General features: G+C 40.3%; 1 protein-coding gene across 1 annotated transcript in view; it reads right to left on the bottom strand.

The window, feature by feature from the left end:
- The window catches only part of dmd (dystrophin), a 486,115-nt gene that overhangs the window by 152,387 nt on the left and 305,797 nt on the right, over window positions 1-27,931 (bottom strand). Inside the window, 5 exon segments of the mRNA XM_041781573.1 lie at window positions 4,233-4,394; window positions 14,990-15,139; window positions 18,435-18,569; window positions 21,380-21,562; window positions 27,750-27,920. Of these exon segments, the coding sequence (XP_041637507.1) occupies window positions 4,233-4,394; window positions 14,990-15,139; window positions 18,435-18,569; window positions 21,380-21,562; window positions 27,750-27,920 (801 nt within the window).

The following is a 27,931-nucleotide window of genomic DNA, read 5'->3' as shown; positions in this document are numbered from 1 at the left end:
GTTCAACAAGTTGTTTTAAGTGGTAAATTAGGTATGAAAAGTGGTCAACATAGGGTTCAATGGTTTGTTATTAAGAGGTCAATAAGTAGTGAATAAGGGAGGATTAAGGGGTTAATAAGGGGGTCAACTAGTGTTTAAAAACTGTTCAATAAGGGGGAAATAAGTGATCTATAAAGGGGTTTAACAACTGCTTGATAGGTGGTCAATAAGGGGTGAAGATCGAATGATTGGGGGTGAATAAGCGTTCAATAACTGATCAATAAAGGGGTGAAAAGGTGGTAAATAAGTGGTCAATCAGGTGTGAATAAGGGTTGAATAGTTGGTGTATAAGGGCTTAATAAGTGGTCAGTAATGGATGAAAAAGTGGTCATTGAAAGGTTCAAAAAGTGGTTAATACGTTGTCAAAAAAGGGTTAAATAAGTGATTAACAGAGGATTCATAAGTGGTCATAAGGGGTGAATAGCGGATGAATAAGGGGTCAATAAATCGTCAATAAAATATCGTGATTGATATGAACTGAATAAGGGATAGATAACTAGTCAATAAGGGTTGACTAAGGGGTGAATGAGGAGGTCAAAAGCGGTTTATCAGAAGTGGCTAACTGGGGGCCCCTAAAATGCAAGTCAAATTCCATTGAACCCCATTTAACATTAATATTTTTTCCTAAGTTAGTATCCTAATGTTGTGTCAATGGAGGATGAGGATGGACTGGAATGTATGTTTTTATGATTGTTCTTACAGTATGTTTATGTTTATGTTTATGTTTCATGGAAAGCAAAGAAAACTAAGTTATAAAAAAGCGTCTGTTTATGTGGAGGGATTTCTATTTAGTCCCTTAGAAAATGAAGTAGGGGTGTGATAGCAGTCTAGTTCTATCGGGTTAAAGGGCCAGTTTATTTCTTTAGATCTGCTGGTCAGAGATCTCCAGAAACCCTCCTCCTACTACACTTTATAAAAGGCCCGTGTCCGACCATTCCTGAAAATGTTCTGACCTGACATTCACAACCACCTCACACCGTGTTTCACCAGCTGTGTGGAGGTGAGAAAGTGAGCTAAACTTCTCTCACATCTCTCTATTTTTGTTACAGCCTTTTCTGGCAGCTTTTATGTGAACGACCAAGTGCAACACTCTGAATGTCCTCAGGGAGAGAGAGTCTGGAAATCTGTGCTGTTACCGATGTATTTAGACTAAATCACAGAGGATGACTGTCGGCCTTCCAGCGTGGCTGTTCAGAACAGCAATGTACAAATCACATTTACCCATATAACCTTGTGTCTATTGTGCACTAAATCAAACTGTTATGTGGTCTCTCTTAAGAACCACGTACCTGTGCCGGCTCAGGACTGAATGTGAAAGTAGCTGTATAAACCTGAGAGCACAATCCAGAGCTTTAACACATTTTTAGGTTATACTTTGTTCCTACAGATGAAGAAAGCTCCACTCAGAAAGATTATGAAAGCATGTTCATAACTGCACATACAGCACAGCCAACATATTCTGCTTCTCAGAGCAAGATTAAAGTCAAGGATATATGTTTAAAAAGTACTGCTGAACTCAGATTAAACCTGATTGGCCCATCTAAATCTGGGGTCACCTACCTGTAGATCTAAAAGTTAATCTTTGAGATATTTCCAGTAGATCTTCAACACAAGATTACCAAGGATGCAAATGTCGCCAGTGTGGAGTGTTGTACAATCTCTTCCTTCGACTGTATACCATAAAATCAAGAATATAAACTGCACTACCATATCAGATGCAGTCTATATTTGAGGGTTTCCCAGTTTAAAAAAAAGGTTTAAACTGTCCTAAACTAAAGAAATCTTTGAAATGCTTCTATTGGCCTATTTTTTTCCCTATTATGTGTAACTATAGGCAGAGGTTTGCTTGCTTTATCTGAATCTTTAATCTGAACTTCATCTTGTAAAATGAGCCTCCAGTTCTATGGTGCAATAAAAAAATGACACTCATCATGTTAAGGACAAAAAAAGTCCCCGTTGACTTTCAGTATAACATCAACTTTTGATCCAATTGGAACGACGGTGCGAAAAGAATTAACATGGATCAAGAACAATTTTGCTGTTCATAAATGACATGTCCTTAACATGTCTAAAGAAGAAAAAGAAAGCATTTTATAAGTGGAAATAAAGCCTTTTCGTGTTCTGCACAAAATGTAACACAGGTTCCTAGACTGGTATTGAAAGGGTTAAGGTTCTGAAAAGGCTATTGAATATTTGTGTTTTTATGAACAGGTCTGAAGATGATGAAAAGATTTGAGTTTTTTAAAGTGTATTATGTTCAGTTTATGGCAGTTTTTCACTGTGGACGTTTTTGGTTCCCAATGGTTTAAAATGAACTTTTTGTCACTATTGCCTAAAGGTTAAACTTTTTCCACAACTGTCACTGCAGAGCCGTGACAAAGTAACCTCGATTTTTAAAAGTGCATTATAATGCAAAGAAATACTCATAAATAGGGCGTAAATAGCCTAGTGGTTAGGTGACGCCCTGTGTGTTGATGCTATGGTCCTCTAAGACAGTTGTTCCTAAAGTGGGGGTCGCGGGATACATTTCAAAGACAAAAATAAATAAATAAATAAATAAATAATAAAAATTAAAATTAAAACATACATTTTATATATTATTGTAAAAAAGTACTGTTAAAATGAGTTCAATCTTAAATAAAAACGTAGTGATCAAAGTGATATTTGTGCTTAAAATGTTAAGTAAAAATTAGAAAAAGAACCTAAAACGCAAGTTGCTTTGTGCGACATCATCCTGAAGGTTGGGGTCCCTGATCTCTGACACTGTTATTTTGTGGGTCTCAGGCTGAAAAGTTTGGGAACCCTTGCTCTAAGGCCCCGTCCACATGGCGACGAATTCAGGAGTATACGCAACAGTTTTTGTTGTATGGGAGTTTCATCTGCATGGAAACGGTGTTTTGGGTCAATGCAAACGATACTTTTTAAAAATGGGTCCCAGAAAGCACAAATCCGTAAATGACTACCGCTTCGTCTTCGTGTGGATGGCTATCGGCATCTTTCTTGAAACAATGACGTCACACATAGCGTAGCTCTCTTAAGACGCCTGCGTGGGTCTGGCTAAAAAAACAATGGCGTATTACAGGATTGTGTTCGTGTTGAAGAAGCTACTGAGCTTGTTACGGCTTTTACAGCAAAATCTGATGCTTCTTTACCACCACCGCGAAACGCACACACCATATGTTCTTAAATCCAATGCAGGGAACAACCAGAAAGGCAACTAGAAGAAAGTTTGTGTCAGTTTTCTGTGATCTTCTTCTCTCTCTCTAGGTGCATTTCCGTGGCAGCAATACAGCGCCACGTTCAGGCTTGGCATATGCACTACAGCGTTTTCAGTGGTTTTCAGTGGTTCTGTGTTTACGCGGATATTTCCTGAAACGATTCCGTCTTTACAGAAAACTTTTCAAAACGAAACGGCAATATATCGTTTTCGTCTCAGTGTGGATGGGGCCTCAAACACTGTCCTTCTCTCACGTCCCCCCTGTTGCTTCTTTCCTGTGTCATCCCCACTCTCTCTCTCTCTCCCTCCTCTAATCACAGTCGTATTCCAATAAAGGTTTAAGAGATAATATTCAACAAGCTTAAAAACGTTTTAAACAAAACGCCTGGTCAAACAGTACAGAAGCAGATCAATACCAAATGTTCTTTTGGATCATTGTGGCCAAAAATCAGAGTAAAGATTTAAGTGTATTAAGTGAAATGGTAATAACCACCCACATTTGTGCTGCTTTTCTGCAAAAGCATCTGCATCTTATTTGAGTGTCTCCTATTTTCATATGACCTTTTGTTAATGTATTATTTTATTTACTCAACATAACTGAGACAAATCTACAGGGTTTCTTAAAGTTCATCTAAGCTGTAAACAGAAAATTAGTCCAAATAAAGTCCCTTTTTTGTTGTAGGTGCCCATGGAAGCAAAACAAAATGCATAAACACACCATTTATATCATGTTAAATGACATTTTGTGAGTTATTATCCTTTTTATATGTTATAACTTAGACAAATCTACATGAATGTTTGCTCTAAATGAATTATTAGTTGAATAAATTAACTGATTTTGTTGTGAAATTTCCTGAGTGAACCGGTTGTCTTCCTAGTAAGCTGTTGGAGAGATTTCAGAGGTATCATATGATGGCAGAAGCATCGATTCTCCTAAATCCCTCGAACACACACCCTGTCACACTCTGATATCTACCTGAGCTTCCTGTGGGATCTGCTGGGCGTCGATGTGGTCAGCCAGGTATGCGGTGAGGTGGCGGTCAGTGTTTGCCAGCGAGTCCTGGATCTGCCTCAGCGTCTTGTCATTCTCCTGAGCCCACTGGACGCTCTTCTCCAGCTCCTTCTGCCTGAGCGCCGCCTGGGGAAACAGCAAACGATGAATTCAGATGTTCAGAAATGGAGTTTTACAGCTCTGGTATAAAAGCAATGCCCTGTAAACAATAGCTGGAAAATCTCAGAGAAAATCTAGATAAAGCAGCAGTGGGACTGAGATAAGATGCATGTTTAAAGAGTCCTCAGGGAGAGCTTTAGATATTTCATTCACATATTTACACCTGTTATCTTGTTTACTGCTGGGTTTTTCAGCTTCCTCTGCTGAATCACACCACTACCTCTGCACACATGGCCTACTACACTTCAGAGAAGGAAATTAAGCCCAGAGATGAGTCAAAAATGGAACTCTGACTCATGCCAAACCCAGCAACAGTCAGGTGTTGAGTGCCTTTTTTCCCCTGCCTGCTGCTGCAAATAGTCACTGGAGCCTTTTCAAAACTGAAACTGCATATTTGTGGTGTTTTTATGTCCTCAATAAGAACCGATGGCCATAGTTAGAGGAGGCGAATTAAAGCATTGGAGGGAAAAAGAACTAAACTGTACGATTTTATAGAATTTAATTCAATAAAGAGCTCAATGGAGAGGGAAAAACGCTCGTAAGCAATGAGACTTGTTAAAAGTTTATGAGCTGAGTGTTGGTTAGTGAAGTTTTAATATGGTTGCTTAAAGGCCAAAGACTGACTAAATGGACCAAAAGATTTTTCCTGCACGAGAGCCAAAACAATATTTGGGATTTTTTGGATCTATACCGCTTACCTCTTACTGTTCTCTTTCCAACTGGATTGGAAATGGAGCTTTTAAAGCAGATATTGCACCAACCAGAAAGCTGCTTTGACTTTAAAGAACAATGTGCAACATTAGTCCCATTCAAACTGTTACTTAAAGGAGCAACATTCATGCAGTTTGTCTGTCAATAGAGCAACGAGGGAGAGTTAACGGGGTTATTTAAGGGTCACTTTAGAACATTTTCAGGAATTTTGTGCAAGTACCTATAGGGCTGAAGATGTGGTGAACAGTGCAGGGGGGTTAATAGTGTCCCCACTCTTTGTTAGCATGCTCATCAGACAACTAAAATGTCATGGTGCACCATCCTACATCAATCTGAAAGTGCAAAGATGTAGAGAGGGCAAAACTTATTTAGTGGCAATTCAAAAAAGGCAGTATCCATTGTCAGGCTGTGTAACTGCTTAATTTGCAACTAAAAATTGCTAAATGACACATGTGGCAGCCTACTCAGAATTCTCCATGGTGTATAGCAGGAGGAAGCCTTTCTTGCCCGCTAAAGTCTCTGTTATTGTGACCCCATATCTCTTGAAGGGAAATGTCCAAATCAGCTGGCTGCTTGTCAAAGTAAGAGTTAAAAATCAAAGTTCGCTAATATTTTTTATTCCTTTGTGCCAAAGTAAATAGCTCTCTTTCAAAAGATAAAATTCCTTTAAAAAAAAAAAAAAAAATTAAATGGGTTAGAAATGGCAAAAATTGGCGGAAAATGTGGTGAAATGGGAGTTTAAAAGTAGTAGAAATGGATTAAACTGGCAAAAGGGACATAAAAATGGTAAAAGGGGATTAAAAAGTGGTAAAAATGGATTTGAAGTGGCAAAGATTGGGGGAAAGTGGCAAAAACAAGTACAAAAAGTTGTTAAAGGGGATTCGAAGGTGGCTGAAATGGGTGGAAATTTGGTGAAATAGGAAGATAAAAATGGTTAAACTGGCAAAAATGTGATGAATGTGGCAAAATGGGTTAAAGTGGCAAAAATGGATAAAAAAGTGGTAAAATTGGATTTGGAAAGTAGCTAAAATTGGTTTAAAACGGCAAAATGGGTTAAGTGAGGCAGAAAATCAGGTGGATATTGGCAGAAATTGGTTAAACTGGCAAAAATATTATAAAAGTAGCAAAAAAGAGCAAAGAGTGGCAAAAATAGGTGAAAATTTGGTGAAATGGGAATAAAAATTTGTTTGAACTGGTAAAAATGGGTTAACTAAGGCAGAAAAATAGACAGAAATTGGCAGAAATAGGTTGAATTGGGTTAAATAGGTTAAAATGGGCACAACAAATAATGAAATGTGGTTAAAATGGGCAAAAATGGGCATAAAAATGTGGCTAATATTGGCAATAACTGGTCAACACAGGCAACAATGAGTGGAAAGTGGCAGGAATTGGTTTAGAAATGGCAAAATTAGGTAGGAAAAAAGTGGTGGAAAGGGTTTGAAATTAACAAATTTGGGTTAAAAGTGGCAAAAATGCTGTTAAAATTGGTTGGAAAAAGTGATGAAGAGGGGTTAAAATTAGACAAAATTGGTATAAAGTGACAAACATGTAATTCAAAAAATATTCTAAGTATTTTCAAGGCATTGGGAGACCCCCTCTAAGTGTCTCCCATCCTAAACATTGAGAATCACAGGTCTAAACAGTCAAAAGCATCACTTACGAAACGTTTACGAAAATGCGAAAATAATGTCTTGTATCGCGACACCTACCCTATGGCAGAGAGTTCAGGTGTTAAAAATGACTTTGAATCCTGCTCTTACTGGTCCTTCCCACTTTTGTAGGTCATAAAGAAGCATCAGTATTAATTCTAGTCTCTCTGATAAACATTTTCTCACAGGAGTTTTAATTTACATCGGAGTGCTACCATGCCTTTAAAGTTATAATCAAGCCTAGACTATTCAAAATCACAAACACATACAAATCCTCCCCCGTACCCTCTGGAAGACCGGACTCCGCGGTTTCTCTCTCATGTCGTCTCAGGTTTAGCAGCTACATCCAGGCCGCCCGTCGCCTCTAACAATGAAGCTCCTGGCAACTACTGGAGCGTTTCCTCTCCTCCTTTCCTCTTCCTCCCAGATTAACCAACAAATTAGTTACATCACACACCTGAGCCCGTGTGAGTGAGAGTGAGACGGGGGATGGAGGATGTATATGTGGTTACAGGTGAGCGTCCTAATCCCACACAGACGGATAATGACTCTAAGTATAGCCTTGAGCCTGCCTAACTTGTGTCACACACTCAGACACACACCGCTCCTAATGCTACTGTCTTTTAGTCTTCGCTGATGAAATGAGAACTTGAGCCGGATTAAATATTTAGACAAACATTGATAACAACCTTCCCTGTGGCGATGTAATCCATTTCTCTGGCAATTGTCGCCTCATGAATACATATTCTTATTAAACACCCAGTTTTCCTTTATGACTTTTTTCCTCACTCACGCCGGCGTGCAGCGATGGTGAACAAGAGAGATAGTAGATCACTGTTTGCTCAAACGCCGTGGGCAAAGCGCAGGAGGCGTCTCCGTGCCGCGCTTCCTCTTATTGGTTTTTAGCCGCTGCGAGAGGCCAAAATTAAAAAGGCAAACTGGGCTCTTTGATCGGACTGAGATGGGAAACAACGTTTCTGTTTCTCGCACCCGCTCGTCGGCTTTATCTCCACACGAGTTTCAAAGTGGGACATCGATATAATGAGATTACAGACTTATTCCACTGTCTCTGCATTTACTGGGACCCCTGCAACTCTTTCAAACTTGGCTTGATCTGATGCTGAAGACGTTTAACAATCAGGCCTTTGACTTCTGCACTTTTAACACTTTTCTACGGATAAGAAGAAGGGAAAAGATAAGGAGTGGTTTTGATGTGAATGACATCTACATTTTCTAAGTCATGTCGAAATGCAAAGTTATGTTAATCTAAGATGGGAGAGGAGGCTTTGGGTTTCTTGTTCTTCTCTAAATACCAAAAATGTTAGAGAAGTAACAGAAGGCAGGCTGATATGTTAATGTGATGACGCTGACCTTTTATAAAAGGGACCCTGTGGAGTTTTTTGTCAACAAACAAAAGTCCTTAAGGTGTGACTAATGTGTCGCCAGAATTTTGCTAAAAGTCGTTTCTTTATTTTAGAGAAGGAAAGGCATAGATGTTATTTGTACTATTATTAATGGCTGTTTTCCTCTCAGTAGAAGGGCCCTGGTCACACCGACAACATTTATATTACTGCTGTGTGACTGAGTCTAATGACAGCAGTAAATGTCTGCTATAAGAAAGGATAAGACTTTTTACATTACACCTAAAACCCACAGGGTCAGAGTGTGCTGCAACCTGTCCAGTCAGGAAGTGACGCTGATTGTCAATCAGTTCCACCTGCTGTTGTGCAACAGGTGGAAAGGAGAGACAATCAGGAAGACAACCCCTAAAAGGAATAGTTTTGCAGTTGGTGGCTACAGACCGTTTCCCTCTCTTCATCCTGTCTGGCTGATTTTTGGTAACTTTTGCACTGTGCCCTCCGTGAGATGTGGAGGACTGCTATCTGCTCCATTGTGCAAGGAGGAACAGGAGGAGCACTGCCTACAAAATGAAATCCAACAGGCCACTAATGTGCACGTTTCTGCTCAAACTGTCAGAAAAAGACTCCACAAGGGTGGTATGAGGGCCCGACATCCACAAGTGGGGCCTGTGCTCACAGCCCAGCACCATGTAGCCCGATTGGCATTTGCCAAAGAGCACCAGAAATGGCAAATTCGCCATTGGCGCCCTGTGCTCTACACAGATAGAGGTTACAATGTCATTGTTCAAAGTGACGTACATCGAGGTAGAGAGGTGTTCCAGGAGTTAAGGACCTAGCCCGAGAGCCCAAGCTGAATACTGACTCTGCACAGATTGGTACTCGAACTGTCAGTCTGAGTCAGCGGGGTATCCCACTAATCTATCCAGCTATCCAGCCTCACACTGAGGCAGATGCGAGAGAGTCTGGAGATGCTGTGGAGAACATTCTGCTGCCTGCAACATCCTCCAGCAGGACCAGTTTGGCAGTGGGTCAGTGATGGTCTGTGGTGGCACATTCTTGGAGGGCCACACACACCTCCATTTGCTAGTCAGAGGTACCCTGACTGCAATTAGGTACCAGGATGAGGTCATCAGTCCCATTGTCAAATGTCATAAAAGTGGCAAAAAAGAGCAAAATGTGACAAAAATGGGTGAAAGTGGCAAAAACCGGAATAACAAGTAGTAAAAGGGGATTAAAAAGTTGCTGTAATGGGTTTAAGAAAGCAAAAAATGGGTGGAAATTTGGTGAAATGGGAAGAAAAATTGGTTTGAACTTGCAAGAATGTGTTAACTTAGGCAGAAAAATGGGCAGATAATGGGTCAAATGGGCAAAAAAGCAAAAACTGGCAAAAATGGGCATCAAAAATGTTGACAGAGGGATTAAAAAGTGGCCAAAATGGGTTGAAATTTTTGAAATGGGAAGAAAAATAGGTTTAAACTGGTAAAAATGGGTTAAATGAGGCAGAAAAATAGGAACATATTGGTAGAAATTGGTTATTAATGGTCTGGGGTGGCACATCCTTGGAGGGCTGCACAGACCTCCATGTGCCAGTCAGAGGTACCCTGACTGCCAATAAGTACCAGGATGAGATCCTCAGTCTCATTGTCAAACCCTTGGTTCCTTCTGGTGCATGACGATGGTCGGCCTCATGAGGCTGGAGTGCGTCAGCAGGTCCTGCATGACAAAGGCACTGATGAATATGAACCATCACAGGTCAGCTCTTTCTTTCCTCTAGCGGCCAAACAAACAACTGTCAGGGGCATCTTTATGGGTGATTTCCACTTCAATATCGGATGATATCATGGCAGCCTATTGAATTAGCAAGCTAGATTTCACCTCAATGAGAAATCCCATAAAGTTTTAATCTTGCAAGATCTTGTAGCCCGAGATCTCTCCACAACCCTAATCTACAATATCGGACTTGTAATCCAGGAAGTTTAATTTTTACAAACATTCGTGCCAAACTGCTCTGATCACATAAAGAAACATGTAATTCCCAGGTCATGGCATTTGGAGCTTTGAAGAATGACACGGCAGCATTCTTGAGATCTCTTGGTGTGTTCTCTGATCAGGTTACAAAAAGGAAATTTAAAAAAGAAAAAGAAGCATTCCCCTCAGGTCAGAGAAAGGGAAACACATTAAGGCAATACTCTGGTGTTTGTGTGCTGCTGCGACTCCATCTGTCTTCGTGGAGAGACTCACAAACAGCCGCGTCCTGTCACTGAGCCCCTCGTCTTTTTTATGGATGACAAACAAACGGGGCTCAGAGCCGGCCGGCGTCACCTCACACGTGTACACGCTGACATACACGCGCAAATAAAGGACACCGGCTTCTGTGGGGCTTTCTAACACACACAACAACACTTCATGTAAAAACTACAGAACGTCACACACTCTCTCTGATGGGTAGACAAACAAAAGGAGGCTTATCAGGCTGCAAGGAGAACATTAATCTGGCTCCATTGTGAGGGGGGATCAACCCAGCAGGCGTCTATGAGTGTGTCTACTGTAATCTGTCACCGAGGATCTCCACAAGAAGCAGAGGATGTGTTGCTGCTATTGATGGTGGCCAGGAGCAAGAGAAGAGAGATATTTGGGGAGGAAGAGGAGAAGTGGGAGGAGAATTAGGAGCAGGAGGGCAAAACTGGTGATGAAGAGGCAGAAGACGCTGGCGATGGAGAGGAATATGTGACAAATGTAGGAGTAAAGAAGGTAAAGAAGGAAGGATTAAGAGTGAGGGGGAGCTGTAAGGATGGATTCACTTCAGTATTGATTGAATAAAATGCTTTTTTCTTCAAATGCTCTGTTTTTATCTGACAATAATGCCAGGAGATACCAAAAAACACCAAAAATCCGTTCCATGTTGCTTTAAAAAGGTGTTTTTAGAGCGTGATCGCCATCATCCTGTAGCTCAATCTTCCCCTGAATTAAAATTCTAATCAGGCAAATGACTCATTCTTTCTCCTGTATAATAAACAATCAGCCACCATCATATTCCCATATTTCATGTTTTGTTCCTATATAAAGCTTTTTTGTTCAGATGGGTGCACAAATGAGCTACAATCCCAGCCAACGTACATCAAGGTGGCCGATCAGTCTACTGCGAATGCTTAGTTTCAAAGTCCGTCTCATGCAAGGAGGAGGTGTCTGCGTACCCACAAAGACAGGAAATGGGAAGAGAGAGAGCCTGTAGGGAAATGACGACTCTCAAAACTGATAGGACATCAAACTGTTCCTGGAAGCAGGGATGGTGAACGGAGCTGCTGGGCCGAGGTACAGGGATGTTTGTATCAAGATCATCTGCTTTACAGGAACAGTAAGACTGGTTTTCATTGATCAAGGAATGAGAAAGTTATAAAAGTGAATGAGGGACTACTTAGGGAGAATTAGTGACCAAAGCTTCTGCTAAAATATCTACTTCTAACTCTAACACCGGCATGGCATACAGCGTTTTTATTTTCCCTCTTTATTTTACAATAGTTCAAGTGTCTTGCATACCTTGAAGAAAAATGGTTCACTCTTAGAACAGCACATCTTTAATGGCTGTTACTGCATACAAACTGCATATTGAAAGCAAAAAAAGGGGGCAAACACACACAGTAACAGTGGGTTTTACATCTATCAGTTAATTGCACACTTTGAATTTGCAAATAAAAATCTTACTGTAAATTCTGGAGATTGAAAAAAAGGGGAAAAACTTCAAAAATTTCACTTAAGCTGCTAAGCACAAAAAACTTTTATTATACATTAGCTATAACAAATATTATACATATAGAATAGTTCATTCTACTTTCATTGAGCAATTTTTTCACTTATATCTGACCTAATTATTGTTATTTAATGTAAATTATTTTTTAAATATTTTAACCCCTTAAATGCCTGTTTTTTGTCATGGTTTCGACAATTTTACAATGAAAAAAAACCCAGTAAAATTACTTATTTTCAGTGTAACATAGAAAGTAATTTTTTCTTCTGTTAAATTATTACACTCATTTTTATGCACTAATATTTTTTGTTTAATGCTACATACTCACCCTCACACTGCTAAGTGCATAAAGTGCACCTTTCATACTGTAGCTTTAAATTTATTATACAAATTAATATTTTATTCTGCTTTCATTGAGCTAATTTTTCACTTATATCTGACCTAATTATTGATATCAAATATTTGTTAATTTTTTAAAGATTTTAGCCCTTTTAATGCAGGCTTTTTGTCATGATGCTACCATGTTTTTCAATGGAAAAAAAACAGTAAAATTAAGTGTTTTCAATAAACTACAGTACATGCAATTTTGTGTGTGTGTGTGATGAATCACAGCAGTCTGGGATATGTTAATGATTAGCAGAAACATTTACTTTTTTGCATTATTATTTTTTGCATGTTTAGTTTGTTTTTCTCCACTTGCCAAATAAGGTCAAAATGACGCCATCTAGTGGAGAGTAGTAAAAAAGATCAATTCCAAGGCAAAAGCCCAGACTGACACCCAAGTATAATAAAATGCATGTATAATGCTTTAAAGGAAGTGAGATCAAAAATTGCAGTTTGAATGGGTTTAAATTGTGCATTTTTGGGGCTCAACAGCATGAGTGTAACTCTTGCTTGTAAATGGTGTATTTGGGACTTACTGTAGGAGCTGAGCTGGAAATAAGATCAAATCAAACTAGACAATCTTACCAAAATTCATGCCACATACATGAACACAGCCAAAATTATCAACAAATAAAGAATGAAAACCTTCCCCAAGGGGTAAAGTTACCACTCTGGACTGTTGCAGCTGTTTTAAGAGTACACTGGTTCAAAAAAAGCTTTTAAAACTCACCATTCCCACTAATAAAACCCGTCTCCATTTTCCTAATCTCTTCATTACCTTCTACAGTCATAAAGGGATGTTATACTGTCACCATTAGCCATTAGCTGCACTGTTGTTCACCTCTGCTTTCCAAGACCAGAAAGCAGGGCCTGATTCCTCCCTTCAAATCAGAGTGGGCAAAGGCCTTATTATTGCACAATTCTAAAGATTATATTCTTGCCATGTTTCGTTGTGTATTAACTCATTGAGTGCCAGCCCTTTTATAAAATGGAAAGTGGCTTGTGCCAGCGTTTTTAGCCATTTTGAGTCATCTTTCAAGACCCACAGAATATTTTGTACTATGATTCTGAAAACACAAAATAGCTCAAATGAAAGAAGAAACTCTCTATTTCATCATGGAAAAAAACGTTTGTTTGCACCTTGTTCCGTTCTTGATTTATCTGAAGTTGAACAGAGGCTAGTTTCACCAAAAAGACCACTTTTTCTCTAGGAAGCTGAGAAAAATGCATTTTTGTGAAAGAGAGTCTGTCAAGCAGAATGGTGATTTGAATGTTATAATTTTACCTTCAATGACATAAAAGACATCTGAAAATTGTATTACAAATGTTATTTTATTGTAAAATAAATAATGCTTCCAGTCACTGTCATTCACACTCTGGAACTCTGGATGGCCTCCACAGGACCCCCTATACGCCCATGTCCTCTCCTGCTTTTCGCTGTATGCATCCAGCTGGCGAGAGGCTGCCTTATTCCTCCGACGCACGGGGGAGACCGCGCGGCATTCTTAACCTCTTGGCCGGCTGAGGCAGATCAATGAAAGCGCCAATCCCTGGATTCACTGTCGTTAAGTTCAGTGTCGGTTTCAGTGAGTAAGCGATTTCTCAGGCAAAAGTTTAAGGTTTCTTCCAGTGTCTAAGTTAGAACTTTTAGCTTATATATATATATATATATATACATACATATATATAAGGTTATGATTAGAGAAATGAAAAATGCCATGCTTTCTGTTCAACACTATGAATTTTGTCTTAATCTTTAAGAGCATGTGTACATGTGTTTATGTGTTGTCAACTTAACTCAACTCTGACTGTAGTGTTCCGACTACGTATCCCAGAAGCCCCAAAATTACTCACAGGGAGCGTGAGAGTGCCCCCTTGTGCCAGCCGCCGAAAAAACACTTTGACATATATATACATCTATGGCACTCAATGACTTCAGAGTGATTTTGCACTCCCTGATCTGCTTGGGTGACATTCAGAGCTGCTTGACTCATAAGTATGGAACATGTACAATATCTACGATCAGAAATCCTGATGTTTTGGGGGAACAAAGAGGAGGCAGACGCAGGATTGTATGTGGACAGGACCGTAGCAACCAGGGAGCTGACTGAAGGAGGAAGCACAACAAACACCGCCGACAAAAAGTTTGATTGATATCAGGTATACAGGACCAACTTCCCTCTGAATTTACTGAAGCAAAATGCACATGTGGCTAGGCTCCTGAAAGCTCCCCCCACACACCTCTTTTGGGCTTCCTTGTACCTGGTGTATAGCCTTCTTCCTCTGCAGTGTCATCTCATATTTTTTCATGAGTAGTGCCACCTACTGCTCAACCTGTCAACTGCTAATACTCGCATAGCACTTGTAGATAGAAACATGTGCAAAAGTTGCATTTTCTTTTGCTGAATTTCAGAAAAAAATTGGATTTTGTGATACATTTGGATGGAAACCCAACTACTGAATGCTTTGTGAAGGATCTGCAGAGCTTTTCCAATGAATACCAGGTGTGAGGGATGAGTGGCACATCCAATCAGGCACAACAGGAGCGAACAAAAGCCCCTTTCTCACATTCAGCAGAGACAGACGTGACTTTCTTTGGTTATCACTCACAAGGCTCTGATGTTTCATGTGAAAGGAGAGTGGAAACAGGCTGCACTTTAGAACAAATACACCTCGTTTTTCAGTATAGATATGAGAGCTTGTGTAGCTTACCCTGGCGAAGAGTTCATCCCATCGTGTGTTGAACGCGTCCAGTTTCTGCTGAATCAGCTCATCCAGAACGCCTCCGTCCATCAGCGTCTGCGCCAGCTCTCGGATCTGGTTCCTGTTGTCCTCAGGGTGCCGCAAAAGGACCTCAAGACCCTGCACACAAACAAAACAAATACCATAAATCAGACTGTCAATTCTTTCAAATGTTCTAGCGACAAAAAGGCACGGAACAAACTAATATTGTGACTCATCATCAAGTGGGATTAGCAAATTGAAAATTATGCTGCATTAAGGTGTTAAGTGATGACATGTTGAGGTTAAAAGAGGTCAATTAGACCTTGTTTGTCTGACGGTGGTACTTAACGGCTTTTCACACACTCAGAAGCCCACAGAAGGTCTGTGTGGCCGGCGTCGGTGGAGCGATTAGTGTAGTAAAACTCATCAGAGTAGGCAGTGATTTGCATTTTTGCTGGAACACGCTAACTTCAATCAGCGACTGAATCCTGGTTGGGAGGTTTGGAGCTTTCTCTGCATTGTCTAATCCCTGAGTGAAGGATCTAAGGTAATCTGAAAAAGCACAGTTTAAGCAAATTAATGAGATGGGGTTAACACATAAGCCCTCGTGTTATTTCCTAATGAATGTCTGTAATTTGCACATTTCAGTGGATTTTTTTATCATGCTTGTGTGGCGTACGAAACATCAACATCCTTAGAGAAGTGTTTAATCTCAGTCTGTCTTTGTTTACTCTGAATGCCAGCAACAAAAGCTCTCGGTTTTGCCTTTTAAGTTTAAAATGGCACCTTTCCTCTTGATATTATCACTCCATTAAGTTATGTATATCAAGCCTGTTTTCTGCTTTAATGCTGATGACTATAGCTGACAATATTACATAAAATCCAATCAAAAAGCAGATTTATACTGCAAGAATGTTAACCTTCTGAAACTAATGTTCATTTATGCACTCAATACTCCATCAAGGCTTCTTCTGCACGAATTACTGCATCAATACAGCGTGCCAGTGAAGCACTGATTGCTACCATAGCGACCTTCAGCTTGCGTGTATTGTTGGCTCTGCTGTCCCTCATCTTCCTCCTGACAATAGTCAATGGATTCAATACAGAGAACACAGTATGGCATGGCCAGCAAACCAGCGACTAGTAGTTCTCCCTCTGGGACCTTGATTTTAAAAACAGGACTTAGGACGACTGAGCACTGGTCCAGTTAGATGCACATGAGTTTCTAGTTGGGTATTAATTAATTAAATAAAAAAAACAAAACAGCCAATTCTAAATTGTACTAGTTGTAGCAGGGCATGTGTGTTCACAGCGACCACCATGTCAGACACGTAGGGAAATGCTGGAGGCTATCTCAAAGACTGCTACATAACCAAAAGTGACCTGCTGGTGGGAGCTGTTGTTCTGTTGCTGTATCTCATTCATGCTTACTTGGGACAGACAACGATTATTCTCTACAATCCGCTGCAAGCTCCATTGCCAAGAACACTGTGGTCCCACCTGACATTTCCAGGTCAAGCAGAGACCTGCTGCCCGGCTCTGGCCCCCTCCATGTGTTTTTGAACTGTTGTTCTTTTTCAGCAAAACTGCCCACAATAAAGCTGGGTGTGCAATTTTCAGCCAATTCTGTGACAAATTTTGAGTTGCACTTGGAAGCTGGGCCGACTCTCAGCCTAGTTGATTGTAGTTGACTGTGCAGTGTACAGGTGGACACAACAGCCCGCCATGGCCCAATCGTCTGCTCACGACTTATCAGATGGGTTGCTGGCAGTACCCTGAGCAGAATCCCCAACTTTGGCGCAATTTTTATATAAAAAACAACAGTATAAACAGTCAGGCAGCATCTTATATCACCATGATGAAAGAAGGAACACCTTTGTCATGTACCTTCCCACTATATACTATAAAAAAGTAAATACAACAGCAGGAAAATGGCTTACCTGTGGACTTCTACCTGACAGAAGTTTTGGTATTATTTAGCTGCTTGTTGTGTTTGCTGGCAAGAGAGGTTAGGTGCTGTGGTAACACTTTAGTTTAGGGTACAATTCTCACCTTCTTAGCATGCTAATTAGTAGCATAGCAACAGCTTATTTGTTATTATTACGAGCTTATTTGTATCTTATTCTACAACACCATAATCTATGTCTCTACCCAGGTAGAGTGGATAGGAAACCATGCAGGTGGAGGTCAAAGGTGTGCTGCTCACACCCTACTCACTATTTGTCGTGTTATTCCAGCCTCTGCCAACATAGACAGGATCAAGGAACATATCCAGGGAATCATCTTGAAAATCTCTTCTTTAAAGCTTTGTTACAGGATATTATTACAGCTAACTCCACCAGCTAGTTCAAGCATGATATGACACTAAAGCCACAGAATTTTATGAAGAGTTTTCAAATGTGCTCATTGGGGTGGCTTAAACATGCCTCAGCGTTTTCTTTAAGTAGCGAAAAAAAATGTATAATTAGGGCCTGAGCACCAACTTGTGTTGGTGTGTTGGTGTTACTGGTGCAGTTTGTAGTAATTTGAAGCATGAAAATAAAACAACAGATCTGACTTCAACCTCCTTCTGTGAGACTTTTCAAAGGAAACATTTGTCACAATCTGCCCAGACTTCACTTATGCGTGATATTTGTGTGCCATAAACCGTTCAGTGTGAGCTGACATTGCACCTCCACTGTTATAGAGCTGGCTTAAAATCAGAAAGTGTACACCCACATTGATGTGTATTTACCAAAAAGCAAACCACAGGTTTGGTTTCATGGATGAATTTCACCTAATGAGGGAGAAAAGTTGTTTAAACTACACTTCCTGATTAACGCCAGGAGCACAGGAAATGCACTTTTAACAGCTTTTCTCCCTAATTATGTAAAATTCATCCATCAAACCAAAGTGAAGCTAAGCTCTACTTGTTATCTTGTGTTACTGTTTTGTTCTAGCGCCCCATAGTGGTGGGATTAACATGCTGTGTGTTCACTTCTCTATACAATAAAGAGAGACCTTCTTCTCTTGGCAGAGGAAAGCTTGAACTGTAAGAAAAGGTTTGATTTCAAGCAGCAGTGACTCATGAAGGCTCCAATAGGATCAGTTAACAGTAACAAAAGGCTGATATCTGCAGTTCAAACAGGAACACACGAGGGAGTCTCAACTCTGGTCAGTTTGTACAAAAATCTGAGCACAGAGACTTTTAAGCACAGATCTTTCTCTTTGGTCTGCAACAAGTGTAAGATCAATTTAAAGCTGGAAGTGGGCTTTGTTTTGAGCGGCCACAGAGGCTCAGCTGAGCCTGTTTAAAAATTGAATCGAGTCTTTCTTCCTTTAAGCCCTTTATTTTGTCTGAATGCTTGTGTGTAGTCCTGCTCCGATGATAAAACAGATCATCCGTGTACTCCAAACACGCCCGCTCTCCTTTATTCTCCTCGTTCGTACTCACATCCAGCGCCTCCTGCAGCTCCTCGGCGCTTCCCTGCAGGTTCTCCGTCTCGTCCAGCTTCTGTTCCAGCTGGTCCAGGAAGGCGTTCTCCTGCTCCAGGTAGGAGAGCAGCTCACACCAGCACGCCCACACCTCCTGCAAAACACAAGCAAGCATGTGAGAAGACAGAAGGAGACAAAAACAAATGATTCTGGCAATTTTAGACCGAAAACAGAATTTTTGCCAGCAGCAGAAAACCATATTGTCTTGACTTTCTTCTGTCTTTTTCTAACGAGGCCACACTGTATGTAGCGCAACAACTGATGATTTCCAGAGACTATTTGTTGCAGTTTGCAATTTATAGAACTGGATAAAAAAACAGGTTTTCTAAATGCCAAAAGCTACCTTTCTTTTCCCCTCACTCCTGACAAAAATAACTGGTGTATGAAAGTTTAGTTAAGGCCATATCTGCCTGTTCGGCTCACAGGGCAGCCTCTGAATGTCAGGCCACATTTCAGCTCAGACAGCGGTCAATAAATATAGCAGAGAGCACAAAGAGCTGCAGTTTGCTTTGTATAAGGTTGTTAGAGGACAAAACACAGATATATCTACTCTGATAGCTTAGCTCAAAAGTGAAACTTTTAACATCATTGACCTCTATCGCAAAATTTAGCTTGTTTTTGGTGCTTCAGGTCTCACAAATGGCTTCTGAAAGGGTTTACAAAATGTTAAATCCATCATCTCATTCACTACTTTTACACTGGAGTCCTATCAGATATGAGACACATAAACTAAAAGGAGGCTGCAGATTTACGACCCTCCAGTGAGTTCAATCAGTGTTACTAATGCCGGGATTCAGTTGTTGCTGAACATGTACATCTGATCCTGCAGAACTTCTCTGTTTTTGTGCCTGCATTGCTGTGAAAGATCCTAGTTTGGCTTTAAAGCTATCACACAGCAGCAGGAAGGATTAGCGCATCTCTGACTAACACAGTCACAGTCTATATTTTACACACACGGTGGAGCAGCAACAGCTTCATTAATTATTTTAATCTTTTGACACTGTGACATGATTTTATGGTAAGAAAGCACAGCTGTTTTTCTAAAGAGTCTGATGAAAATGTTTGAAACTTTCAGTCCTTAGCTCTGGTGTCTGTTTTTGTGTTTTTTACAGTTTAGTCTCATGATATTTTTAGCAGCGACACAGCTGAAGACACTTCTACCGAGGTAAATAACACATTTTATCGTCGTATAAGATGCTGTGGGTGCTGCCTCATTGCACTGATCATTACAAACAGAGGGGAGTTTCAGCATCGTTTCATGAGACATAAACTCAGAAAGCATCCAGAGGCATATTTGGGCTGGTGTAGTGTTGTGATATAGGGCAACACTGTGTTATATGAAGGGATTTTCCTTACACTGGACACAGTTTAGAAGTTTTTTAGGGAAGAGTTAGCTTTACTTCAAAAATGTACTGTTTTCTCTTTTTTGTATCGCTAACATAGGATGGGACATACATTTTAAAGATACGATACAAAATAAAACAACATCTGAATATACAGTTTAATAAGATATTGTACAATATAAAAGGACACAATACAATGTGATAGGAAATAGTATAAATCTGTACAAAACAATGCAAGACAACAAACAGAAGAAACTAAGATATACAATCTGGTGCAAAAGTTACAATACAATACAGTTGGATATGATATGATACATTACTTTATTCATATATGTTACGATGTGACCATTACCATGTAACGCTCCCTCTGACCTGAGCCTGATTGGCTGCGAGTACTAGCCTCCTCATTGGCTGGGGCACCCCTGTTCCTTGCTCGTTTTCTTAAGTGAGATATTAGCGCCATGCCCCAGTGCAGCCAAAAAATAAAAAAAGTATGACATTAACTTTAAACTGTTGTCAACTTTGTGTTTGTTTAGTTCCTTACCAGTATCTAAAGTGTTTAGAGAGCGTTGAGTTGACAGAAGAAGACAAAAGTATAACTATGGTACTGTAATCTTGTCTTAAAAATGTAAAAGTGATATTCATGCTGGTGCAAATAAATAGTTTGATTAAATTTACCATAATTTTCCAATTTTTGCTAAGCAAGATTTTTTTGAGAAAGGAATTAAATGCCTGTTCCAAATAGCCGCCTGGTCCCAAATAAACGCCTGGTCTGCTCAGTGATTGAGACAAATAAACGCCCGGGCTATTATTTGGTGTTTTATGGTAATAATATGATAGGTTGCAGTGTGTTAGGATATGATATGATCTGATAGGGTAGAAAATAGTCTGACGTGACAGGGTACAACATACTTTTTTCTGCTTGTGAAAATCCATGAACTTAACTGATTGAAAAACACAAACTCTGTTGAATTTTGTTAGCTTTGCAGACAGTTTTAAGGGTACTTTCCCACCAAAGCTTTTGCTTTCACCAATTTATGATAAAATCATTTTTCCTTCGGGTTGTTTTGTTTCACATTGCAATATTGTAAAGCAGACCAGAGCCCACACCAAATTAAGGCTGACCTTAAAACATTATGTCACAGCCTGCTTTTCCATCTACAAAGGGGAAGCATTGGCATGTGCACTTTAATTATGAGATGGCTCTTTGACACTAGTTAGCCTGTTAACCTACTCTGTAAATGAGTTGTGGTGCTACATCTACATATTTCTTAATAATGTAAACCTCCAGGTCATTGTTCAAACATCTTGAATGCTTTGAGTCTAAAAAGCTCACAGTCTGAACACAACAAGCTAAAACCTCGAAACAAGAAAACAGCTATAAACAATTCTGCCTGTCTAACCTCCCTTCACCTTAGCTCATATATAATCTACTGTAAACATCCTCTGAACGCTTTACCCACAAACACAGCATCATGCCCTTCAGGCCTGATGTGTATGAGCACTGCAGCCTTGGACAGAACAACAGATATAAGAGAAGACAAAGTTTCCAAGTTCTTACCTCCAGAGTTTTACATTTCCCGTCCAGCCGGCTGCACAGACGCTGGTAGTTGGCCGTCAGAACATCCAATTCAGACCGCAGGGCATCATGGGCCGTTGGTGGAGCCTTAGCGATGAAACTGTTGACGCTGTCAGTCAGGAGTTTGACCTTCAGCTCCTTGGAGTGGACCTCTTCTTGGGCTCTCTGGTAGAGAATGAGAGAAAAATGTGTTAATAAGTGATGCTTATCAGCACTCCTCGCATTGTACAGACATGTCGAGTGTCCTTAGGGAGATAACGGTCCTATTATGAGGCTACCGTGATGAAAATGTGAATTTCTTTGCACAGGGTATAATGTCAAGAGACAAACTGAGTTCAAACAAAATACTGAAAAATGCAGCAGAATTAAAGAAATAAATGGAAAGCTGAATTAAATGCAAATTTTCTCCAGGCTACGTTAAAATATTTTGACTCAAGGCGAGAATTTCTGACACAATTTAGAACAATAAATTTACAGAGAAAAGTAAAAGGAGAGGGACCGGAGGGACATAATAAAGAGGAGTGAAGTTTTGGCTGAGTTCAGCTGAACTGAACAAAAACACACAAACATCCCTTCAGATGGCTAGCTTAAGGCTAACTTCTGCACAGCTATACTACAGTTTCTCCAATTTCATGGTTGTGATGTGAAGCAAAAACTTGCTTAGTGTGAGTCTAAAGCCATGCTAGCAGCTCTATGAGGCTGTACTCTGCTCACTTTACTATATTAGAAAGAAAAAAAGTATGTTTCAGTGGCACTAAGCACACAGAAAAACTTACAGTAAAGTAGGTTTACTAAAAAAACAAGTGAAAAAACATACTGAATCTTAATTCTTTAACTTTTGAAATTATACAATATATTTCATTGTGTGCATTAAAGCAACAATCTGAACTATTTCCACCTTAAAATAGTTTCAGAGTTGATCTAGTAGTGCAATAACCCTCAACAGGGAAAATAGTGTTTTATTTCCACAGAGGGCTCCACTTGCCTGCTTTCAGCACTATGTAACTTGGCAGCAGGCCACGGTTCTCTTGTAACAAGTGCATACTGCTTTACAGCTCGAGTTAATGCACCAGCCCTTAGCTCAAAAAAAGCAGGGTAGCTCATCTCAGTACTGGTCGGCACAACAGTTGAGGCTAAAAGAAGAAAAAGGATCATGACAGATAGAGCTAAGAAAAAAAGCAAGAGAAAGGGACTGAGTAAGAAGCCAGACTGGAGTATTGGACTGGCTTTGACATGTTGGCTGCTATTCCGGTGCCAAGCTGGCCATGATGCTGTTGGATGGATGAGTAAAGTCCATGTACTCCACTTGCAAATGGATGAGTAATTTTTGTACAATTCTGCTAATTCTAATGTAATCCGTTGGTCAGAATGGTTGTTTGGCTTCTCCCAGGCTCTTAGTGGCCTCATGTGGCATGATGTTTAAGATGTTAAATGTAAGAAATATAAAAACATCTCACGCCACTTTTAGCAGTTCAGTTAGGACCACTTTGTCGAGTAACACGCGTTATCAATTTGCCCTCGTTGTCATTATTTACATTTGGTGGTGTGGTTGTTCTGGGATCTCCCTGCTCTTCCACAAGCCTACATGGAAAGCCTGAGGCAAGGAGAGAAGCAGCAATAAACCCAGAGCAGAGCAAACATCAGTGACGATAGAATGACATTAAGTCAGATAGCATTAAGGAGGAGCTGGGGTGGAGGAGGGCTGCAAAAAGTAGCTTGCAGAGGGAACAGAAAAGTTTAAATACAGCAGGATGATTGCGATTTGATAGAGCGAATCGGCCGAGGGCTTGCATGTGATCAGCGCTCAATTTTCTGTCGCGCCACCACTTTTATTTCCATTAATAAAAACTTAAGAGATCATTTATGTTAAAAGCTGGCAAAGTGACAAGCAGCATCTTCCAGAGAGCTCAAGGAGCATTTGGTACAGACACCGACTCCAGACTTTGTAGTTGCTTCTCAAAATCTTCCCCGTCTTTAAGTAGAAAAATGTGTCTGTAGTGTCAGCTCATTCCCCCTTGAGAAAAAAAGCAGAAGAGCTGAACTGCTTGCTTTAGATTGAGCAGGAATGTCATTTTATTTGTCAAAGAAGGACATAAGAGAAGCTAGGAATGAAGATCTTGCATGAGTATGCCCTTTCTAGCTTTCACCTATTTGTAAAGCTGGACTGCCTGCAAGTGAGAAAAGAACAAGACGTGCCTTTTCTAGTGGTTTGTCTGTTTTTGCTCAAGATTTTTGTGCATTTCTACTTGCAGGAAGTTATAGATGTTAAAAACGACAGTATGAAAAAGTGCCACTGATCTAGCTAGCGTGCATCAACAGGCCTTTCTGTATCATAAAACTTTAAAAAGTCAACTAAAGAGTGAAAGAAAAGAAAGACTAAAGAGAAGAAGAAAGAAAGAGAGAGAAAAGAGAGGGTGTAATGGATGGAGGGATGAATGCCCGAACAAATGAATCAATGTATCTTCTGTTGACAAAGCCACCAAGTGTGAAGAGACAGAGAGACAGAGTGAACAAATAAGCGAGTGAATCAATGAATGAAAGAGTGTAGCTAATACTTTCCCAAACGACGGAGGGAAGGGGAGGATTAGGAGAAGAAACGAGCGAGCGGGTTCACCGATGGAGTTTCCTTTAAGCTGGGAGCAGAAAGAGGAGAGGAAGAGGAGGAGAAAGGAGTGAGGAGGAGTAGGAGGGGGATTAGTGAGAGCAAGAAGAGTGAAATCAATTTTTAATTTCCAACTTCGCTCTCAAGTAAACTTTTTTTTTTTTCCAAGGAAAGAGAGGAGAGGCGCTGCCAAGGCTTTTGGGTTGATATGAAAAGCAAATGGTGCCATAAATTTACATCACAAATACATCACATTAAAGTTATGAAAGCAAAAAAAAAAAAAAAAAAAGAAGGTGCAGTGGAGGATGAGCGAATCGATGCGGTTTGGTACAAAATTGAGGAACAGGGGGGATGAGAGAGAAAAGGAGACACAAAGCTTTGAGCGAGGGAGGAGGATAAAGAGAGATGGAGAGGAAGAAAAGAAGAGTATTTTTGAAAGGAGAGGCAGACGGGGGCGTTATCGACCTGGAATTAACGGGGATCAAAACAGAGTGACAGAGAAAAGAGAGAGAACATCTGCAGCCGCTGCACAGAGTGGGTCAGATGTGGGCTGTGAATATAGAGGAGACGGTGGTTATCCATATGTCAGGAAATACAAACAGCACCCACTGAGTAAAACTAACTCACAGCTGTGACTCTCTCCTCACTGACAGTCGTTTTTACATGTGGGATATTTCTTGAACACACAAAAGTCATGCTGATAAGAGATTTCAGCTCCACTGTTAACATGGATGCTGATCCATTTAAGACGTGTGTATATATGCATGGAGCTTCTAATCAGAATAAAACTGTTAGAGCATGCACAGACTCGTTCTGTCCTCTAATCTGCCGGAAACAGCAGAAAGAGTTCAGTCTTGACTGGATTCAGGCTTCTTATCAACACATTTGAGCTCTGGTGTTGGAGTCTTTCACCATCAAGGCATTCAACAATCTTAATCTCCAGCTAAACCATCAGATACACACCAGTTTTGCTTTGCTCCCGGCAAAAAAACAATCCGATACCGCTTGGTTTAACTTTATATTTTGCTTCGTTCAGCCATGCTAAATGTTAGCGCTATAAACCGGAAATCAATTCTTCTTTGCTGCCAGAAAACACTGCGTGCACAAGCTGCCATTTTAAAGAGCAGCCAAGAAAAACCAAAGGACCCACTGCAGCAGCAAAGAATGGCGGTTGTGTGTGACAGGTTTTCTCTGAGTGTGATCGTTAAAAAGCCTTCGAGTCCGGCGCTGTCGTACACGACAAGAAGTGACACAGCTAGCCAATGTGCCTTCCCATTGACGCTACTGATGCCTTTGAATCCCTTGTGGCAGCATTTTCAGTGAGCCTGAAAGTCATGTGACTTTTTGGGGCTATAATGATTAGATCCACACCAGTGAATCTCATTTTGAATGTCTTTTAATCCTTTTTAATGCATTTTGTTACCGCTAGCTTGAATGCTAACCGTCATATTATTCACTCTTTGTGAGGGTCTGTCAACCAATGGCAGGCTGTGCCGTAATCATGTCATACTGCCTGAATAGGGCATAACGGAGAGAGACAGAGCCCCCTGCAGTATCATTTTATCAACAGTCAGTCCAGAAAGTTCACACTGGTATTTGATTGGTACTCTGTATCGGCTGATTGTATTGGAATCAGTCTCGGGCATCTGTAACACTAGCAAATCACTGGTAATAGTGTAAATAGGGAAATATTGCCACCTGTTGTCCTGTCCTAACTACAAGAGTATATGATAAGGTGTAAAGGGATGAGTATGAGACTTTCAATGATCTCACCTTAGAGAGCCAAAAAGACAGCCAGTCACCGGATAAATTTATCAAGTGTAACTAACTCTCAGTTTTTCCAAATGAAGACCTCAAACATCGTCTGACATTTACAGAGAGTCAATCAGCAGCAGGTGAAACAGAAGCATTTGTTTCAGGTTAGCAAATGTCTTTGAAGCAGAGTCCATGAATTAATGTTAGCTGCAGTTAGCTAGCATGCTACGTACATTTTACTTCTGTTCCCAGTGAGAGAGTGGATCTTGCAAAGACATCAAAAGATGCTTTAATGAAGTATCAACCCACTAGCAAAAATATTTGCAAAAGTCCATGATTGTCATAAATCTTGCAAAGCAGATGATTGGCCAGATTCCTTGTCTGCCATCCATCTTGCAAAGCTCCAGTCTTAAACAACTGTGCCTGGTCTGAGAACAGACCTGACCAATCAGTGTCATTTAAGGAGAACGCAAGAAGTTATGAGTAGGGTTTAGTTGTCCTGGGAGCTGGCAGTAACAACTGCTGCCTATGGGACAATTAGCTTGGATGTAGCTACAGTATAGCAGCAGTTTTATCAGAACTGGACCGTATGACTTTCCTAAAAAAGGGCAAAGAACAGCACTGAAACCTTCTCTTGGTAGGGGAGAGGTTTTCGCTCTTGTCCTGCCCTGCTTCGGCTTGAGTTTGAGATAGTTAACAGGTGGGGTTTTGGTTGTATTAGCAATGACCGCCACCAATGAAGCAATTAGCAACAATGTAGCTTAAGCAACAGTACTTATCAGAACTGGATGGCTTTTTCACTCCCGACTGGCCTTGGCATGAGTTTGATCCACCAACAAGCCCCAACATTCATAAACTACAACAGCAACTACTGGTCAAGCTTCACAGAGCTGCGCATACATACAACCTCATTTTGTGTTGTCACTCTGATTGGCCCATAATTAATGTAACTTTTGTCCAATCACAGGGACAGCAACAGAATTAACTCTTTGGTCAACAGTCCTGGTTTCGACTGGTATATACTATATATACTATATATATTCTCCTGTCTACAAATACTCATTTTAAAATCAGCGTAGTGCACATTCTGTACATGGAAAGTTAGGAAAGCTTGAAATTTCAGTATTAGATGTCTGCAGATCGTATCATGAAGTGTAAATTATATTTCCAAAGTAATCCCTCATTTGCAACAGAAAGACATAATGAGCTAACACTAGTGCTAGCTTGCAATATAAAACACGACTATGTTTACATGTTGAAAACAGTACCTATAAATGCCTCTTATTCTTTTCAAAAAAGATTTCACAACAACAAAATAACAGGGCGCAGACCACCTCAGTGATGACTAAATGGCTCGTTCTCACATTTGCTGTCTTATAAAATTGTTTCTTAACGAGGACAGCTCTTTTGAAATGATAAATATTCAATAGCATGATATTTTTATGCTCTGACTCATCTTTTATTATCATAGTGGAAGAAACAAGCCATGTGCCCACCGGCAATAACAGTTGCCACTCATTTAAATGAGGATTTTTAGACAAGAGGGCATAAAATGAAGAAAATAACTGCAGAACATGTTCATATGGGACTCAAGTAGCATAATGATGTGCATAAAAATTAAGAAAAAATTGGGCTGGTCTGGGGGTGTGCAAATTTATGCAGCAAGGTTTTAAGAACCTTTTATTTTTTTCCTCTTATACGTTTTTAGTTGTTTCTCAATTGGGCAGGTTATAGGTCACACTAAAGGTTACATTACAGAAACCTGTTATTCTTCTCAGGGGTGTGTAGACCTTTTAAATTCACTGTAGATGGCTCACTATATACCCTTTTTGAAATGCTGGTTGTTGTTCTTGCATAGTGTAGTGAAGTGAGGTGCATATTGTATTTATTTATGTGAGCTTGATAGTTTTTCCTCCCTTTTAAAATTGATCAAACTTGTACAAGCTGCCAGGCCAATAAAACTATGTTTCTTTCTGTATCCTGCTGTGCACACACCTTGAGCTCCTCCACAGCCTTGCGCAGCTCCTCAGGTGTCTTATATGTGAAGTCTCTCTCCAGGTAGTCCTCCTCGGCCTGGTTGATCCACTCCTGCATCTCTTGCATCTCCTTCCTCAGAGCCATGGTCTTATCCAGGCCGCCTTTTAGTGCTGACTTCTTAGCATAGGCCTGGATAAAGG

This window comes from Cheilinus undulatus, linkage group 24 (genome assembly GCF_018320785.1).
Source record: "Cheilinus undulatus linkage group 24, ASM1832078v1, whole genome shotgun sequence".
Classification (NCBI taxonomy): domain Eukaryota; kingdom Metazoa; phylum Chordata; class Actinopteri; order Labriformes; family Labridae; genus Cheilinus; species Cheilinus undulatus.
This window is presented reverse-complemented; position numbering and strand designations above follow the sequence as displayed.